This window comes from Hesperophylax consimilis, chromosome 8 (assembly GCF_061612785.1).
Source record: "Hesperophylax consimilis isolate HC1 chromosome 8, BYU_Hcon_1.0, whole genome shotgun sequence".
Taxonomy (NCBI): domain Eukaryota; kingdom Metazoa; phylum Arthropoda; class Insecta; order Trichoptera; family Limnephilidae; genus Hesperophylax; species Hesperophylax consimilis.
In genome coordinates, this window is record NC_142843.1 from 40,947,621 (window position 1) to 40,967,159 (window position 19,539).

The 19,539-nt window shown below is 31.6% G+C and overlaps 1 protein-coding gene across 1 annotated transcript; it reads right to left on the bottom strand.

Moving 5' to 3' along the window:
• Nucleotides 1-16,750: 16,750 nt before the first annotated feature.
• LOC149422067 (uncharacterized) lies at nt 16,751-18,901 on the bottom strand. The gene is made up of 2 exons (XM_089634672.1): nt 18,561-18,901; nt 16,751-18,227 (listed from the first exon to the last, which is right to left on the bottom strand). The coding sequence occupies exons 1-2, from the start codon at nt 18,691-18,693 to the stop codon at nt 17,002-17,004; spliced, it is 1,359 nt and encodes a 452-aa protein (XP_089490798.1). The 5' UTR covers nt 18,694-18,901; the 3' UTR covers nt 16,751-17,001.
• Nucleotides 18,902-19,539: the final 638 nt, after the last annotated feature.

The window sequence follows — 19,539 nt, forward strand, 5'->3', positions numbered from 1 at the left end:
CAAGAAAAACAACACATTCCATAGATGTGCAGATTTCTGATTCTTTTTTAAAATATTTTTTTGGCTTCTAGTACTCGCAGCTCGTAGTAGGTACCACGTAGGAACTTGAACTCATAGTTTAGTATATGAGGGGTCAGACGATGCGTATTTTAGTTGAACGACTTTTATTGAACGACAAAAATTGAACAAGATTTTATTCAGACGTTTCAGTTTAACTAGAACAGATATTGATTATCAAGATGGCGGCAACTGAAATTATTCTTGCGGGCGTCTTTATAATTTCTGACATTTTGAGAAACGAACTTGAAAAAGCACAAACACGTCATATTTGGGTTAGATAATGGATTCTAAGAAGAATTGAATTAGGTGCATTTAATACTATTTCGAGAGAGATAGCAATATAATAATAAAAGATAGTGAAGAGTATCGAAAAAATTTACGAAATTTGGATAAAAAATTTGGTAAAGCTGCCGAATTTTACTGCACACATATTACACATTTATATACATAAATAACATTATTTGATTTCAACTTAATTACTACAGTAATCAACAATTTAAGTCGGGGGAGATGGAAATACATGCACAAAATAGGTTATTTGTTTGGTTTATTGAAAAAAATTAAGGATCGGTTGTTTCATAGAATTTAAAAAATTCATGAAATTTCAACGTTCATTTGCGAGTTCTGTGATTGTCCTATTCAAGTTCTGTTATTATATCATTATAAGCCATGTACTAGACAAAACTGAAATAATAACAGAACTTTCACAGAACTTGAAAATTAACTTTGAAAGTTGAAGAATTGTTCAATTGTTGTAATTCTCTGACACAACCTGTGCTAAGTGTGTTTCTTAACCTTCAAAATTAACTCGGAACGCGATTGACAAAAATGGAACTTAAATGTATCTTTACCATCTCCTCCGCAATAAATAGTAGTTTCTTGTAATAGGTAATTATGTTGAAACCAAGTATATATTTTTTTAATTTTGCATTAGATTGTTGATTATCAATAATAAATCAAATATAATCAACAATCAAATCAACTTAACTAATAGTCCAATATTTAATTTATTCCGTTAACCTCTGATAAAACTGTTTCCTCCCTTCCCCCTCCCTTCCCACCCATCCTGTAATCAGTATACATCCTTTCTCGTTCTAGCACTAATAAGGTGTCTGCTCTTTTATTTCTATCTCTTCCACTTGTGTATTTTATTTCTATCTCTTTCACTCATTGTTTTATTTTCTTCTATATATATGTGTCTGTATGAAAATAACTTTAGTTGATATAATAAGCCCTGATGAAGCTCGAGCTAAGTGAAACCTGGTTGGCTGTTAATATTAATTCAAATAAAAGTGGTGTTTTACAAAGTGTATTTTTCATTTGATATTACTTTTAAGATCGTTTTCTATGCGGTTTCTATGTAATTGATAGCCGAGTTTGTTGCTCCTCCCCAAGCAATAATTCCATATTCTATTATTGATTGGCAAAGTGCAAAATATATTGTTTTCAATTGTTTTATTATGTTTCTTATGTTTAGGAAAATGTGTATTGTTTTGAGAAGTTTATTTGTGATTTGTTTGATGTGAGGTATCCATCTAAGGTTATGGTCAATTACGATTCCTAGATACTTTATTTGTTCTGTTTTTTCTATATTAAATGCCTGTTGTTTCCGCTAAACCATAAACCGTTCATTCCTTGGAAGAATAATAATTAAAAGCACAAAACACGATCACAAAATCAAATACACTTATCGTCATCTACTTACACGAATAAATTTGGAATTCACTCCTTACAATACATTGCACATAAGCAATATAACGCATTACCTAGTAATTTAAAACTTCCGGCAACGAACAAAAAAACATTGGCAAAAGCTCTTAAAAGCTATTTCCTCAGCAGTTTCATTAATGACTAACACAATCTTTCTCTGAAACTCCATAATGACATCTGCGTTTATTTATTTTAATGTATTTATGTTGTATTGTCCTTAATCTAATGTTGTCTTTCCCGAAATGAGTTTTGTAAACTCACTGGGAATAATACATTATAACTTTGTTATCATTTTGTAATGTATTATCTTGTAATAAAAAAATAAAATAAAAAAATAAATAACAATTTATTTTTGAAAATATTTTCTTTATTGATATAAATGTTTTGGTACAAAAGTTTTTACATTACTATCCAGTACCCGACAAGGCACAGCACATGCCCGTATTACGATAGAAATCTGATTAATTTGTAAACGTATACATATACATATATGGAGATAACATAAACATTTAGAAAGTATTTTTATACACCCATGGGGCTTTTACATTGGATACATTGAAATGATTAAATTTGTTTGCATAAGGGTTTATAAACAATGGTTGAACAGTGGTTTACAATAGCATTAAATAATGATAATTAACTCAAATATATTTATACTGATGTATTACATTAGTAAATAAATTATAAATTTAAAAATAGGTTGTAGTATACAGCCAAAATCAAAACCAATTATGGATTTCTTCCTTGCGACTTTACCTCTAATAAGACAAAGTGTAATATTTTAAAAAATAAGAAACATTATGAAAATCTGTGAAATTATGAGAAAATTATATAAAACAAAAAAAATGTTGAAGAAAAGAAAGAAAAACATTTATTTTATGGAGCTTTTTCTAGTAAAGTGGTAATTGAAGATGTCAGATTAAATTATACTACAAATTAATATACAGGGTGTCCGGGGGCAAAGTGCACAAACTTCGGGACTTGACATGATGGTAGGAGCAATAAAGATAAATAACTTTTTTTAAAACTCCGTTGTTTTTTTTCCATAACATATTATTTAATAAAAGAATATTATTTTTTCGGTACAAACAATTTAACTAAAAACTACCTGAAAACGTTGAACTTATTTACCTCTTTTACTTATACAGTATCATGTATAATCACTTCCCGAAACTTGTGCACTTTACCTCCGGACACCCTGTATATTCAAAACATTAATAAAATAATGGATTTGGGACACAGGGAGACACGATATTGACAGTACATATATTGCAACCAAACACAGACTGAAGTGGGACAACCTGTGTAATATCCAAGTAATATAAGTATAATCAATACAATCAATTGTAGTACACATCCTAACTAGTATAATAGGAATTAGATTATATTATAATATAAATTAAATTAAATAAAATGAGGAAAATGTATTCCCTAGCATGCGAAATCCTAGTGGGAAAACATCATGACATATTATTATTTTTTATTAAAACACAAATAACATTGTTTACATCACTTTATTTCGATACAAAATCTCAACATGTTTCATGAACCAAGTTCACTTCATCAGGAGCACAAGTATACTAAATTTATAATTAAAATTAGGTCTAGAAAGAAGAGGTAGAAGGAGCGGGGAGGGGTAAGAGTGGGGGAGGGTTATTCAAAGTAGGAATTAAAATGTCATTAGACGGGAAAGACCGGGTAATTTGGAAAATATAGTGATGTAAACAATGTTATTTGTGTTTTAATAAAAAATAAATAATGCCATCACAAAGTGAAAAGCAGTTAGAAGAAGTTTTCTTCGAAAAATTATTATTTGCGAGTACGGCAATTAAGGCTAAAGTGTATAAAAAGTTATTGATTAAATATAGACTAATGTGTTTAAATATATATTTTTTGCAATCGTGTTTAAAACGACAAGTGATTCCAAATTACGTTAACTTTAAATTTAAATCATCTTCAAATTCGGCTAAGAAAGCCAAAATATGTTCGTTAAAAGAGGACTTAAAAAGTGGTTATAAAAACGGAATGTTATTAAACTTCAACTTAAATTCTTACATATGGAATTGGCTAGTGCTTTACACCCATTGGAATGGGACCTGCTTGATGATCAAGTTAGATCTATAGCTAGTATCAAAGCATACAAAAAGAAAACTGTTCATGACAAAAAAATTAAAAAATTGTGTGATAATAATAAAAAAGGTAATGCGGTAGTGTCACCAACTGATAATAAACAGTATAAATTCCATGATCGATTGATTAACATGTCTAATCATGAGTTTGCGGAGGAAGAGTTAAAATTATTAAATAAAGGACTAAATCATAACTTGCATTATAATTCTAATATTAAAAATAGAGAAGAATTAGAGTTGTTGGCAGTGGATATGGAAAATGCATTAATTAATCAACCCAAATCGTTCCATTATAAATGTGCTGAAGGGATAAAAAACATTAACAACAAAAAAACAGTTCCTAATCGGGAAAAGAATATAATTTCTAATACTGACATAAAAATTGCTAAGAATATTTCTAAAATGGTGAGGGAAAAAATCTGGTTGTTACAAAGGCAGATAAAGGTAACAGTGTTATCATCATGGATAAAGTTGACTATATTAACAAGACAATGGATTTTCTACAAGGGGACAATTTTGAAATAATTCTAAATAACCCTATTAATAAGTGTCAAGAAATGGTGAAAGAAGCGGTTAAACGTTGTAAAAGTGATATCTTTGTAAACATGAAAAATAACAAAAATTTGATTTTAATTAACCCAAAAATTCCTAAACTTTACAGCCTATTAAAAATACATAAACTGAACAAACCTATTAGGCCAGTAGTCTCTAATTGTAATGCCCCAACTTTTAAATTAGCGTCAGCAATCAATACTGTAATTAACAATGCTAATATATTTCAACCAACATACACAGTGAAAAATTCGTTAGAATTAGTTAATTATCTAAAGGATTTGGAAATTCCTAATCATGCTGTGTTGGTTTCTTTTGACGTAGTAAATTTATTCCCTAGTATTCCAATAGAAGAAAGTAAAACCATCATCAATAATTTGTTAAATTCATCTAACTTACAGAAAGACCTTATCCATGACCTTATTTTATTTTTCGAAGTTATTTTTAAACAAAATTATTTTCAATTTAACAATACAATTTTTAAACAAAAGGATGGCTTGGCCATGGGGAACAGTACGAGTCCTTTGATTGCAGATATTTTTATTAATAATTTAGAAAATAAGATTTTTAATAGCGGTGCCTTGTTACTTAAAAATGTATATTGTTGGAAGAGATATGTGGACGACATTTTTTGCATTTGGTTAGGAACAGAAAGACAATTGAACATGTTCTTAAACTTTTTAAATAAAATACACAAAAATATTCAATTTACATTAGAAATAGGTATAGATAAGAGTTTAAATTTCTTAGATTTAAATTTAACAATAATAGGTAATAAAATAGATTTTAATATTTTCCGTAAAGATACGTACACTGATATTGTCATACATAATTCATCAAATCATCCCTTTTCTCAAAAAGTCGCAGCTTTCCATTCTATGCTTAATAGATTAATTTCGATTCCTTTGTCGGATCCTAATTATATCTCAGAATTAAATATCATAAAACAAATAGCATCTAATAAAGGCTATCCTAATAAATTGATAGATGAAATACTAAATAAAAAAATTAAACATAAATTCTTTAAACTTTATATTTATCCTATTTATAAAGATACAAACAAACAATGGCGTAGAATTCTATTTGTAGATAATGATACTTCCAAAATTATAAATAAAAACATCCCCTTCACTATTCAACCGGCGTTTTATACGAATAACAAATTAAAAAAATATATTCTTAATAATAAAGATATTGATAGTCAAACTAAAAAATCAGGTGTTTATAAACTCAACTGTAATGATTGTAATTCCTTTTATATAGGAAAAACTAATAGAAACTTTGAGATCAGAATTAAAGAACATCTTAGGGCTTTAAAGGGAAACTGTGAATCAGAATTTGCGGATCATTTATTAAATAACGACCATACTTTCGATATTAATTCAGGTTTTAAAATACTACATTCTGGTTACAAGGTATCTCAAATCAATAATTTTGAAATCCTAGAAATAAGAAAACACGTGAATATGAAAGCAGATATTATTAATAAACAAAAAAAAAAATTATAAACCCCATTTTAAATATTTTCCCAATTACCCGGTCTTTCCCGTCTAATGACATTTTAATTCCTACTTTGAATAACCCTCCCCCACTTAAGCCTCAGCATACGCTGTTTGGAATTGCGATTTGGGTAACACCCTCCTTTTTTAGTTTTCACAACTGCGCATAGGGTTTTGATTGTCGCTAAGATAGCAATTTATTATATTTCACTTCTTGCGTTTGCTACATCTGTTGATATTATTGAGAACTAAAATTGATTTTACCAAAAGTTGGACATACTCTCCAAATTCGCCGTGCATTTAACGGCAACACGTAGTAAGGGTCGACAGGAGTCCGCCGGTCGTTAGGTATTTGGTACTTGATAAATAAACTTTTATTTCGGTGGACAAATACTAGCGAAGTTACTTGAACTGGACGCGCGCGGGACTTAAAACGTCTACAATTCTCAAACTAAGGATATTACAGATTTAATTAATTAAATCTTTTTTATATTAAATTAAAATGTAACTTATGTATATACTTTTATAATATTATATAGGTACATAAGTAAATAATTACATATTTATATACTTTTATAAAAGTATATACATAAGTAAATAATTACATATTTTAAAAATACTTTTAATTGTTTTAAGCTTTTTTATATCAACAGGGTTTGAACTCTAGGTTCCTCCTAAGGACTTGTAAAACAGAAGACTTTTTGTAATTATATATTTATTCATTTAAACAGTACAATAATTTTAAATAGTTATCTAATAAGTTTGCATTATAACATTATGAACTACAATCCACCATATTTTACCCCATTACGACGTATATGTGCTGACGGAAAATCGGCTCTACTCGGAAATAAAATCAACAGAACTCAGACTTAAGTCGAAGCTCAATTAGTGCTAAATAGTGATTTTCCATTAATCTTTACAACGAATTTGTTTACATTATGAGTACCAAATAAAATGCTTTATATAAATTGATGCTTTTCTTATCTTTTCTCTTGAGGAGAATTCAAATGAAAAAATTATTTACTTCATATAAAATATAAATGTAACCTACTAAAAAATGTATTTATTCAATAAAAATGTATGAATGCACAAATGAATCAACTTTTAAAAAATAAAATATTATGGGTAAGATTATTTGTGACAGTTTCCTTTGATTAATTTTTTGCGAACTTATAAATTTTTATACAAAATAAATAAAAACCACTTTTGCGCATGAAATCGAGTGTTTCTTGAATCCATTTTCCAAGCGATTTTAATGCCTATTACCTGTGTATTCGTCACGAAATAAGGCAAACAAAGAATATACATATTTTTGGCTTGTAGCTTCCTCTTAAGACGCGGCATTCTGCATTTCGAATTGTAGATGGGTTACGCCCACCACTTTTACTTGTCAGAGAGTTCGTTTAGGGTTAACAATCCATTGTGTTTTTTCCATAGAAAAATATTTATTTATCCTTTAGTTTATTAACTTACTTACCTGAAATCGACCTTAAAGCGTTGGAATTTCGAAAAATTAACATTTTTATTTTTTACTTGTATAAATGTATAATCACGCAGAATTACCTGCATCCTGTGTGGAGTTACGTAACAAAAACATCATCATCATTTAATGGCCAATACAAAACAAACTTACTCGGTTTTTACAGTTATCAATGCATTAAATATGTCTAAATGGACGCAATCGAAAAAATAATATAAAGTATAAAATTATAAAAACAACTTGAAATAGTTGAATATGTTTTGTAATACAGAGTTGTCCCTTGAGGATAATTTCTAATACTCTATTTTTTGCTTTACTTCACTTTTTTCTTTTTTAAATAAAAATTGAATTTCATAAAGATATTTGTAAATTTTATAAAAGTACACGTGATAGATACATTTTAATTAAATATGTTATTCAAAATATTTTTTGTTGTTGTTTTAAACCACTTTATTTTGCTATACACGTCGACCGGTTTCGTTTGATCTCAATCTACTACTATTTCTAATGCTTCTATATTATTAAGGCGTATTCCTATTTTATTTTTATGTACAATTTTGACTCCTGTATTTTTATCAAAAGTATGGTTAGTATTAATTAAATGTTCGGCAAAGTCTGAATAACCAGTATTTGTTAAACACCTGACGTGTTTTACTCTAATATTTCCAGAGTGGCAAAAAACGACTGCGGAATTCATTCAAGAAATAATCTCACAGTTTTAGAACAATCATCGCCTTGTAGCAAACGGATTTTTGGCGAATAGTACTTTTGTACACAAGCCGCGGCCTTGGGACATTTAATTTATGTTTGTTAATTATTTTTCAATTTTGAAAAACAATATTATTTAACCGATAAATGCAATATTCACGTTAAATAGGCTATTCAAATATTTTAAATTAAATATTATTTACAGTAAATCACGTAATTTTAGATGCCAAAAATTCTGACACACGCCCACTATGCCTGCCGACTGCGCGGGACTGATGAATGTTTGAAATGGTCTTATGTAAATCAGAATGTTATAGAGAGCGCGCTAATATTTAAAAGGATTGGAACGAACAGACGTAAGCGACTGCTGTGAAAATATTTTATGAAACACGACTCATTTGAAATAAAGCAAAAATCTCTCTCCAATGTCTTTAGTTGCATTTAAACATACACTCTGAATTTTTTCGTGCTTATAACATATTAAATAACAGAACAAAATGTATTTTTAATATTTTTCGGAGCTTACTTTGCGATTTTTTTCTATCGAGGGAATTTCAAATAATTAACGTTTCAGCAAAACAAATGTATGGATATTATCTTCAAAAACAACATTTTTTTTTTGGAACTCCAAGACTTAAGGAGTTAGCGAGAAACTTGATACAAAATCGGTAGAAATTGAAAATGCCGGGTCTTAAGAGCGGGGAGGGGTAAGCCCTTCCCCGCTCCTTCTACCTCTTCTTTCTAGACCTAATTTTAATTATAACTTTAGTATACTTGTGCTCCTGATGAAGTGAACTTGGTTCATGAAACATGTTGAGATTTTGTATCGAAATAAAGTGATGTAATCAATGTTATTTGTGTTTTAATAAAAAATAAATAATGCCATCACAAAGTGAAAAGCAGTTAGAAGAAGTTTTCTTCGAAAAACATATTATTACGTTACGAATCACAGTAAATAAATTATTGAAAAAAATACAGCAAATTCACTCATGAAAATAATAACTGTCGAATGTCTTTATTGGGATTTTTTAAAAAGTGGCTCTGAAGCTGTGATGAGTGATGGATGACATTGAAATTTTATCCTTAGCAAATGTTTTGATTATAACCGTGGGACTTGATGCTCCACAAGAAAAACTCAAATCGGGGATGGAATTTTGTATTATCTGGTTTTGAAGCTATCTGTATTCTGCGCAGTAGTTCAGTAGAGATTGATCCTTGCGGTAATGCTCTTGCGGCAGATGTGGCACCGGTCTAGTTTGGTGGAGCAGTCCGAGCACGCTCTGTGACCGCATTGGAAGGCTACGTCCTTAGGGGCCCCTATGCAGATGGAGCAGATGGTTTTCTCCTCTAACTGCTCCACCATAGTTTCGAGCTCACGGAGGCGCTCGTGGCTCGGGGAGCGAGGACTCATTGAAGATTCCACAATCGGTTCTTGTTCTGAAAGTCGACAAAAATCTGATGATTTATTGGAGCTTACGTTAGAACAGTGATAAATAAACAACCCTTTTCGTATCCCACTTAGCAAAGTCGTTTTTCTTGGCTAAATATCATTTTTGTCCAATATGTTGCTTTTTATAATGGTACGCTTCTAAATAATGTTTCTGAAAACTTATTTCTTATTTTATTAGCAAATTGTTCAACAATTATTTAACGTTTTGAAAATTTTTATTGGAAAACACGAAACGATACGCACTGTCCGTCTATTTTGAATCAGACGCCCAAAATCGAAATATATTTAAAATTATTTATCTATTTAAATAAAAATGTTAATGTTCGTCGTTCAAAATCCGAAATATCTTCAATGATTGCTTTGAAATATTAACACAACGCAACGTTACATTCGATTGGACCAACATGCTTTTGGTTATATAAATTATTACGTGTTCTTTTTTTACATTTATTTACGTGTTATTTACAACACGTAAAAAACACGCGCTATTCTTTCTCTATATGCACAGACAAACTGAGCCACTGAAACCCATGGCGGGGTACACCTAGTGTTCTATATTTCAGATTATAATAAATCAACAGCATTTATTGGTTTGACGCTGGAGATATAAAATGTTAGCTTGCGCTTTGTTTATACACTCTGCGATGGTTTTATTTGAAAAATACCGTTGTTGAACATATAAATATTCTAACAATACTGTGCGTGTGTAATTTTAATATTATTGATTCTAAATACTATAGAACCGCACACTTCGAAACGGTTCCAACTGGCTACAACACCATTATGACGTAGAAAATGCCTCTGGCTGTGACCACGTTGCTCGGCGTGACATCAGCGCTGCGAAAAGGCGGCAAATAGAAATCGGCATGTTTTAAATCGTTTTAGAAAAATTATTGATCAAAATAAAAACAAAATAAAAATACGTTAATTATCGTAATTTTTTCGAGAGTAAAACAAAAAACAGTGAAAATATTCTATTGTGGACTAAATAATACAAAATGGCTTCCACACTTTTTATATTTTATCTAACTTTAACTATACATCAGACTTTATCCGGAGAATTACAAAAATAGTAAACGAATAAGCAATAAAATTAACCTACCTATATCCAGAATTGGAAGATGACTTTCATAGTGAAACCCCCCTGAAGCGTTTGTGACGTATCTCAAATCTACTTGTCCTTGGTCTCCGACTCTGTGGAAAGAAGATTCAATATTTTTAGACTCAGTTTTCACGTTCCTCACAAAAAAAGTGATTCACAGTGGAGAATCAGCATGGAAGAGTTAACTAGACAAAATTACCTTTTATATTTTTGTCTTTGAAATATACTTTAATATTTTAATTTGAACTACGAAAAAAGTAATAAAGCTTACGACGAACATTTTAAATTAAAAAAATCAAAAAATTTTAAATAATTAAAAATTCAAAAACAGTCATTTTAAATAAGGAATTTGCAAGAAAATTGTCACTTCACTGTTTAACTCATTCATATAATAAAAATTTTAAGAAAACATTTAGTTGCCAGAAATACAATAACCGTACAACTTAAATTTTTAACGCATTGCTTTCACATCTTATTTCTTCATATATTAAATAACTTATATATTATTATTTAAATTACTTTAATGAATTTCTTAAAATACAGACCATATAATTCAATTAGAATTTTTGTATAACCCCACTTTTTTACATAAAATAAAAGTACAACATGCATATAGCATATTGCATAATTACTTGATTAAAACTGAGGAAAACTAACAGAAATAAGTAGTAAATGTATTGAATTATATAGAAAATTGACCTGTTTGCGAGCAAAAACACGATTTGTGAGTATATCACAGAAGGTAACGCCTTCTGTTGGTGACAAAAAACTGTTGCCTTCAATTGAAAAACACATCTGCGTAGAAGGAAAAATAAAATGAATTCTTATGCGTGATTTCATTGTCAGATGCGAGACGCGATGTTGTGAAGATTTTTGTTTTATTAGTACCAACTCGAATCTAAACTTTTACAGTCTTTATACAAAGTGAAATAAAAGTGAAGAGATTTTATATTAGTAGGCTGTATAGAGAAAATAACCATATTTTTTCAATCACTGTCTTTATAAATAAAAGAAATGTCTCGATGTGTGTGCCCTATAGACTCAAAAACTACTGGACTGATTTTGCTAAAAATTGCAAAGGTTTTTCTTATTAGTAGGTACCAGAAACGTTTGGAGAGTGGTTTTTGAATGGTAGACGAAGTCGGGGACGCTGAAGAATTCTTGATACAAAAACGTTAGCTTTTCCGTTTAATTTCTAGCTTAAAAATGCACCGGGTTTTACCTAAGTACCTTCACTAGAACTCAAAACTTCAAAACTTTCCTCCAAACATTCCGACCGACGCTGGGTACACATCAGTTAGTTTGTAATTAACATTATCAACAAGTGTTTGGAGCACTTTCTGAGTACCACACTCTTGTGTAGTACCTACTCACAAAGAAATATTAAATTCAACGGGGTTAGTCGTACCCAAGGAAACTCTGGACCTTGCTCTGCTTCAAAGCCCTCTGAGTACCTACTTTGAGTTTGTGTGCCCTTCAGGGGCTTTTCACAGAAAAAACTATCACGGACTCTTGTGTCATCTGCGTAATGATGAGGCATACGATAAAAGGTTATTGATGTGCAACCAGTGGCGGATCCAGGGGGGGGGTCACGGTGGTCATGACCCCCCCCCTGGGCCCCAGCCCAGGGGGGATCACGACTACCTAGGTCCTGGGCCCATCCAGGACCTAGGTGGACCACTAATTAAAATTGTTAAACATAATGTTTTTATATATTTTTGTCACAATATAAATTTTTTTTAAGTACTTTCAATATTTAATTAATTTAATATAATACTTTGTTTGACGGCAAACGCATTATTCGGGAACGAACGCATCGAAAATTCGAATGTTACCGCGTCACCGCGCACCGCCACCGGCGCGCGCTTCGGCCGCCACCTTTCATATTATTATGACACATTTCGTGTAACCACGTGTGACGCTTGCGCGCGCTTTGTTTCGACTAACGTCTAGCGCAAGGCTGCCCAACCTTTTTAGCAGTTGGGCGAAATTGACGATTTTGAATCACTGGCGGGCCACTGAATACCTAACGGTTCCTATTTCCATGGGGGGGGGGGGGGTTGTTAGAGAATTTCTATAAAACATAATTCCCCACAAAAAAAAATCTAAATAAGTGCTCCGCACGAAATATTTGAAATCCATGGGGGGGGGGGTTGTTACGGAACTTCGCTGAGAAAAAATTCCGCACACCCGAACATCATATGTGATACCACACAGCAATTTTTCGAATTCCATGGGGGGGGGGGTGGCTACAGGATTCCATTTCGACGCAAAAAATATTATGTCGAAAACCGGTGTATTTTTGTTTCAAAAGTAAGTTCAACAGGTTGGATTTTTTCGTCGCTGATTCTCGTTCTGAGTAGCCTAAATAGCGATAAATCGCCGTCGTTGGCGGCACTGGTGACCGCGCGCAAGCTGCATTGTTTGTTTTACCGCGGGCCCGCGACACTTTTTCAAATTGGCGGATTGGCGGGTTTTTTGAAAATGTTTCACGCGGGCCACTTATAATTCATTCGCGGGCCACATTGTGGCCCGCGGGCCTGGGGTTGGGCAGCCTTGGTCTAGCGTCTAACAAAACCTAACCTCAATCGGAACGACTACACTTTATTAATAAAGTGTTTAATTTTATTTGTTTACTAAGTTAAAAAAAATAAGTTCCAATATAAGTAATAGTGTTCTTAAAAATTGTTGCTGCAAATTCAATTCATTACAAGAAATGGTAAGTAATCTAATCAGTTTCTTCATTATGCCAGTGTATGTGTGTTTAAACTCAAATGTTACTTGTTAATGTTCTAAGGCTGGGGTTAGACTCGTAAGTTTTTTCCTGTAAATCGCTCTTGAAGGCGAGTTTGGCCAAATTCCCAATGTAAACGACACCAAAAGTCACTTAACGTAATTTTTGTAAGTTACAGAACTTATTCTTTCGGAAGTTTTTTGACAGGTCTGGACAGGTCTAACGCGCCCGCACGAATTACCAGCCTTCCTATACTTCCTAAAGCAATTCTTAAGGCGAGACACAACCTCGTTCATCGAGGTTTTGCCCAAGGCTAATATTTTAATTTATTTCGGCAAAATTATAATTGAATTTAAAAAAAATAAAATTATGCCGCACGAGGGATGCAAGTTATTTATATTTTAGATTAATAAAACAATACCTTACAATTAATATATTTTACGTTCAACGATTTTAAAACTTTATAACCCGTGTATAACTATAAAGTTAGCGGACTTAGCGGTAAGTACCAGATTTTATTTTTCTAGATGATGAATTAATAACTACGGAAGTGGACACATTTTTAATATTTGTAACAAATTCTTCAGAATCATTTAAAATGAACACCTGACATCATGTTATATTGTGGTGAAATAAGAACACGATTAATAATTGTAATCTGTACTGTATTGGTTGACAATTGACATTACACGAGCCTACGCCGCCCGGGCTTGCGGAGCAAAAGACAATCTTAATGATATACCTAGTGTTACCATATCCAACAATACCTACTTTTTACTTGTATATATTATTATCAAAATTAAATTATAACTTCTTGTTAAGTTATATATATATTCTTGTTAAATTATAACTTCTTGTAACTGACCGGACCTAAGTCCTCCATCACAACACAAGCAAGCATTTTCGGCTTTCTGTGGTGTGGTAGGAGTTATTGTTGGGTTATTCGTAACCCGGGAATGTTTGTCTTTCTTAAAAAAAAAAAAAAAAAACTTGACCACGACTACGTGACCCCCCCCTGGCGCCAAAGCTGGATCCGCCCTTGTGTGCAACAGAAACAAAATTGTAGATAAAAATGATCCCCGTGGGATGCTGGCGTTTATTGAATATGATTAAGAGATGACACCGTCAGCCAGAAACTTAGTAAATATGTAGCATCTTATTGCGCAGATACGCTTCCCACATAAATTTCTATTTTTATCTATACATTAAACATGAACATATTTTAATTTTCAATAATAGATAATAAAATGTAACACTGACACTATTCCTCCATGCACCATGTGTATCGAAAGATTAACTACACCCATAAATACACTTTACTTGGAAATAGGTTCTTTTCATAAAAACTTAGGTTTTATTATATAACCAGCTCATACCCGCGAAAAATCACGGAATATTATAACTCTAGGATTCATTGTGAAGCTGAAAGTTTATGTGAAGAACAAACACATCGACACATGTAGAAAAACCAATAATGAATATTCACGAAAAAAATACTACAGCAACTCTTTAACAACATTTTACTTTAATATTTTTTTTCTTATTTAGATATGCAAGTTATCAAATTATGCCTGAATTCTTGACACATTAGTTCCAATCTTAAAAATGACAATTGAAGTAATTTTCTGTTAAAATTTTATATTATTGGTACGTACTTTGGCTGTCTGTATTCATCACACAACCAGATTCAATAAAAAATTACACTTAAATTTAAAAATTCGAATCATTGAACCAGAGTTACAATCACAGACAAAACTGAAATATGCATTTTTGATTTTTGTAACCTGTAATCATTTTTTGTGGAATCCGTCCATTTGACAAAGGCCAAGGATCGGCCAGTTTTACCCGCATCAAAAATATCGGTAACATAACCAAGTGGACCTGCAAAAAAAATTAAAAAAATATATTATCAATTCAGCGATCTTTGATGCCCTAGCATAGAACAAATATACTTATTATTTTTTTAATGACTTAATATTATAATAATTATTTTACACAACGTTTTACATCAACGTATCGGAGTTTCAATGTGAATTTAAAACGTCATTATCATAGCTTCATAAATCTAGCAGAACATGCTAAACATCTACATAATATAGGTATGTATGATATATAATATGAAATATTTATATGAATGTACATAGCCAAAAAAGCATGTTTTGGTTCTATCCAGAAATAGTAACAGGCGTAGAGGCGCTATCGAAAAATGTTCCGCTATTATAACACAAGTAGGAGGTAAAATAGCCAGCGCCCTTGAGGTGATTTTGTACAAAAACGGCGCTGTACAAATCATGCAATTATTATTTTAACCAAATTTTTCGCCTCTTGTATCATTTAAATGGGATGGTCATACTTTTGCTACATATATTAAAAATAATTTTCTGTTGAAAATATTATATTATAGATAAGTACTTTATTGATTTCTCCAAACGAACACTTCCCAATTCGAAAATGAAACTTAAATTCAAAGCAAAAGTTCTAGATTTCATTTTACCGGAGTCGCAACCAAAAATGGTATTTTTAATAATATAGGTCCCAGGTGAGAACCCTGTGGAATTCCACTGGTAACCACAAATTGCTGTATAGTGTAATGTAAAATTTTCTTAAAAGGTTTCTTTTCGGCTCCATGTGTTTTGATTAATTTTTATTTTGTTACATTTATTAAATGGAACATTCGTTTTCAGATTTGCCTCGTTGGGTTGTTTGTATCGATGTACCATGGCGCCTATAGATAAAAATCAGCCAATATCGTACGAGTATTAGGTGATAGTAATTCTGTAAAGTTTATTTCTGTCTTGTAACCATTGTACTGTTTGTTTCTATAATAAAATAAATTTTAAATTAAAAGTAGCACTATTCAGTAATTACTAGACATAAAATGGTTAGCAGCAGTTCGTGAAGTTGAAAAATTATTCTGTTCGCCATTCGAATAGGTTTTCCATGCCTGCCGCGATTTCAGTACAGGTTTTGGTTTATAATAGAAAACTTTACTTACCATAGCTCGCATATATGTTTGTCCACTTCCAATCATTTTCCGAAACAATCTTCAACCTGAAAATAAACAAAAAAAATGTAATTCAAGCATTGGAACGAAATGTGTACTATGCAGAATCTTTCAATAAATTAGATTACCTACTGCTCTTTCATAATGCATAATAAATTAAGGTTGTTCACTTTCAACGCCGGCAATCCGGATATGTTTATTTTTTTATTGCACAGTTTTGTTTACCCTCAGTAGACAAAATCTGTTCTGAGGGGATTAAATAACATATTATATTTATAGTATATCTAAATAAATATAAAAATATACGTACAGCTCGACATTTAAGTGTAGAAAACAAATGATGGCGCTGCAATCGTTTTCTAGGTTTTAAATGGCAACACCAAGATGGCTCATAGGACAATGAATGTATGTTAAAAAAAAAACACTTCAGCCAAAATGCATATTTCATAACGTATTTGTATTTTCAAAAATTTTGCACAAAAAACTGTAATTTAAATGGAAGTAAAATAAAACAAAACAAGTCTTAAGTGGGCGTTTATTTCGCTATAAAAACGTAGGTACAAAAGGTATTTAAAAATCTGAGTCTATTAATTCAACACCTGACATGTAATTATTATCTTCGTCCTCATGCGATTCTTCTTCTTCCGTATCTTCATCTTCATCTAAACGTATTATCAGTTCATCGATATCATCATACAGAGTACTGCCTCGTGCATAATATTCTGCCTCAATTTTCATCACGTGTTTGCAACAATTTTTCCAATCATCAGCACTTATGCTATTAAAAGCATTTTCTGTCAGCTCTTTTATATTGACCGTGTTTCCAATATTCTGAGATGCAACTTTTCGTTTGGCCTGTGCCCAAATTAGCTCAATCGGGTTAAGGTCGCAGTGGTAAGGGGGAAGCCTTACAACCGTGTGACCATGCTCTCCTAATACTTCATCAATATCATATACAGGCTCTGGCTTATGCATTTTAACCAGAGCCAACAATGATGGTTTCCTTAATGAATTGTCAAAAACAATGTTGTTATGTAATAACCATGCTTTTATGTCATTAACTCTCGTTGAGGTTGTTGGTGCCTTGTTTCTCACAACACTGTGATAAGGCGCATTATCCATGACAATAATGGAGGGCTCTGCTATATTGGGTATGAGCTTCTCAACAACCCACTTTTTAAAATTATGTGCATTCATTTCAGAATGGTAATCCTCTTTTTTGTTTGTTCCACTAAAAATTAATAGGGCATTAGGGACAAAACCCATTTCACTTCCAGCGTGAACAATGATCCAGCGCTTACCTTTTGAAATATCGTGTTGAACTCCTGTCACATCCATAGATTGCCAGCATTTCTTTAGCTTGTAGGATGAATGGATATAACTTTCATCCAAGTAAATAATATTTTTTTGCAGTTCTTCAGGTAAATTTCGGTTATCCATGATAATTTTTAAGTAATGCTCTCTTTTCGCCGCAATATTTGTTTTTTCAATAAGAGCACTTCTGTTTGTTTTGCACTTTTTATAAACAAAGCCGATGGAATGCAAAATTCTTCTTAAATATTCCCGGCTACCATCAAATCCAATGTCTTCTTTGAGTACAGTTAGTAATGTTCTTAAAGTTGGGACTTCTTTTCGCACTATGTAAAAAAAATGAATTTTTTGTCGAATGGCACAAATATCAATATCATCCAACTCTTTTTTAGGGCGTCCTATTTTCCGTTTTCCCGGTGTTTCAAATTTTCCGTCTGCCTTTTCCCCTTCCTTGACGATTCGTCTTACCGTTGATTCAGATTTTCCTGTGTGTGAAAAACATCATTAAAATTAGTATTATAGAAAAAAATTATAGTTAAAAAAACACATACTAGATAATATTCATTTAGAAAGAAAGAAAGAAAGATAAAATTAAGAAAAAAGTTACTTTTCTATGAGTTTAAAGAAGTTGCAAATTTTTTTTTTTAATTGAGTTATTCCCTTTTTCCTGTGGCCTCATATGAACTGTCAAAAGGAAATGTCAAATTCGGATTGTTAAGCATAACCTCAAATCAGATTGTAACGGTTATAATCGCTCGAAAATTGGCATAAATCTTCTAATACTAATGAAATTTATTAAAAAAAACTATACTACGTACCAGTCATTTCTGCAGTTCGTTTGTAAACATCTTCTAAATTAGATAGGAGCATCTTCGCGCGATATTCGGCTAGGCAGCGTTGAAAAACGCTGTATATAACTTCTCTTGCACCACTACGTATCGGTTTGTTCATTTTAATTAAATTCAAACAATATACAGGCAAACAATGAAAAAATAATTATTAAATGAGCGGATCATACACGGATTTAAGACAGTAAATCGGAGCAACATGACCATAACATGACAGACATACGAAACGTCATAGACAAAGCAACTAATTCGGTGTTGCCATAGTAATGAAAAATTTAGTTCCAATTTAATACATTTCTAGACATGCTGGATTCACTGTAGAAATAAAAAAAACGTTATAAATAGAGTAAGTACATGATTATGAATATTACAAACGCTGTAATTTTGTTAGAAATTGAATGAAGTGTGTCCATAATATATAGTGTTAGTTATTTAGAATATTTCGAATGTGTATCATACGTGTCCAGAATTATGCTGACATTTTCAAATAAAATCTAGATACCGTGACACATAAAAGATATTTATTTAAATGAACTCAAATGATATGCCATAACAGATTCTGAAACACATCTAAATAAACATCTATCTCTTTACTCGGAGCCACGGCGAGGAAATGACCGCTGCCAAGGAATTGCCTTAGTATTAACGTTGCCCCCCCTCCACTGTTCACCGGATGGAAACTCTCAATGGACGAAACCTACAGCCAATCACAGCAAAGGAGCATAATAACGAGTTCAAAATAACCATTTCTGATAACGTTGGACCAAATTGCGGGAAACTGGTCGTAATTATGACCGGGAAATAAATATCAACATCAAAATATATACGCTAAAATAATAACCTAAAATCTTACACCTAACTATATTTTTTGGACTTTGAAAAAATGTTCAATCCAAAAATATTAAGCAACAAAGCCAATACGTAAAATTGTATATTTCGTTGTAAAATA

Excerpts from the sequence above, each read along its gene's own strand:
- LOC149422067 (XM_089634672.1), bottom strand. The coding sequence starts at position 18,693 with ATGAACAAACCGATACGTAGTGGTGCAAGAGAAGTTATATACAGCGTT. Across the intron at positions 18,228-18,560 it reads ACGAACTGCAGAAATGACTG|GAAAATCTGAATCAACGGTA; the intron begins GTACGTAGTATA and ends TTTCACACACAG.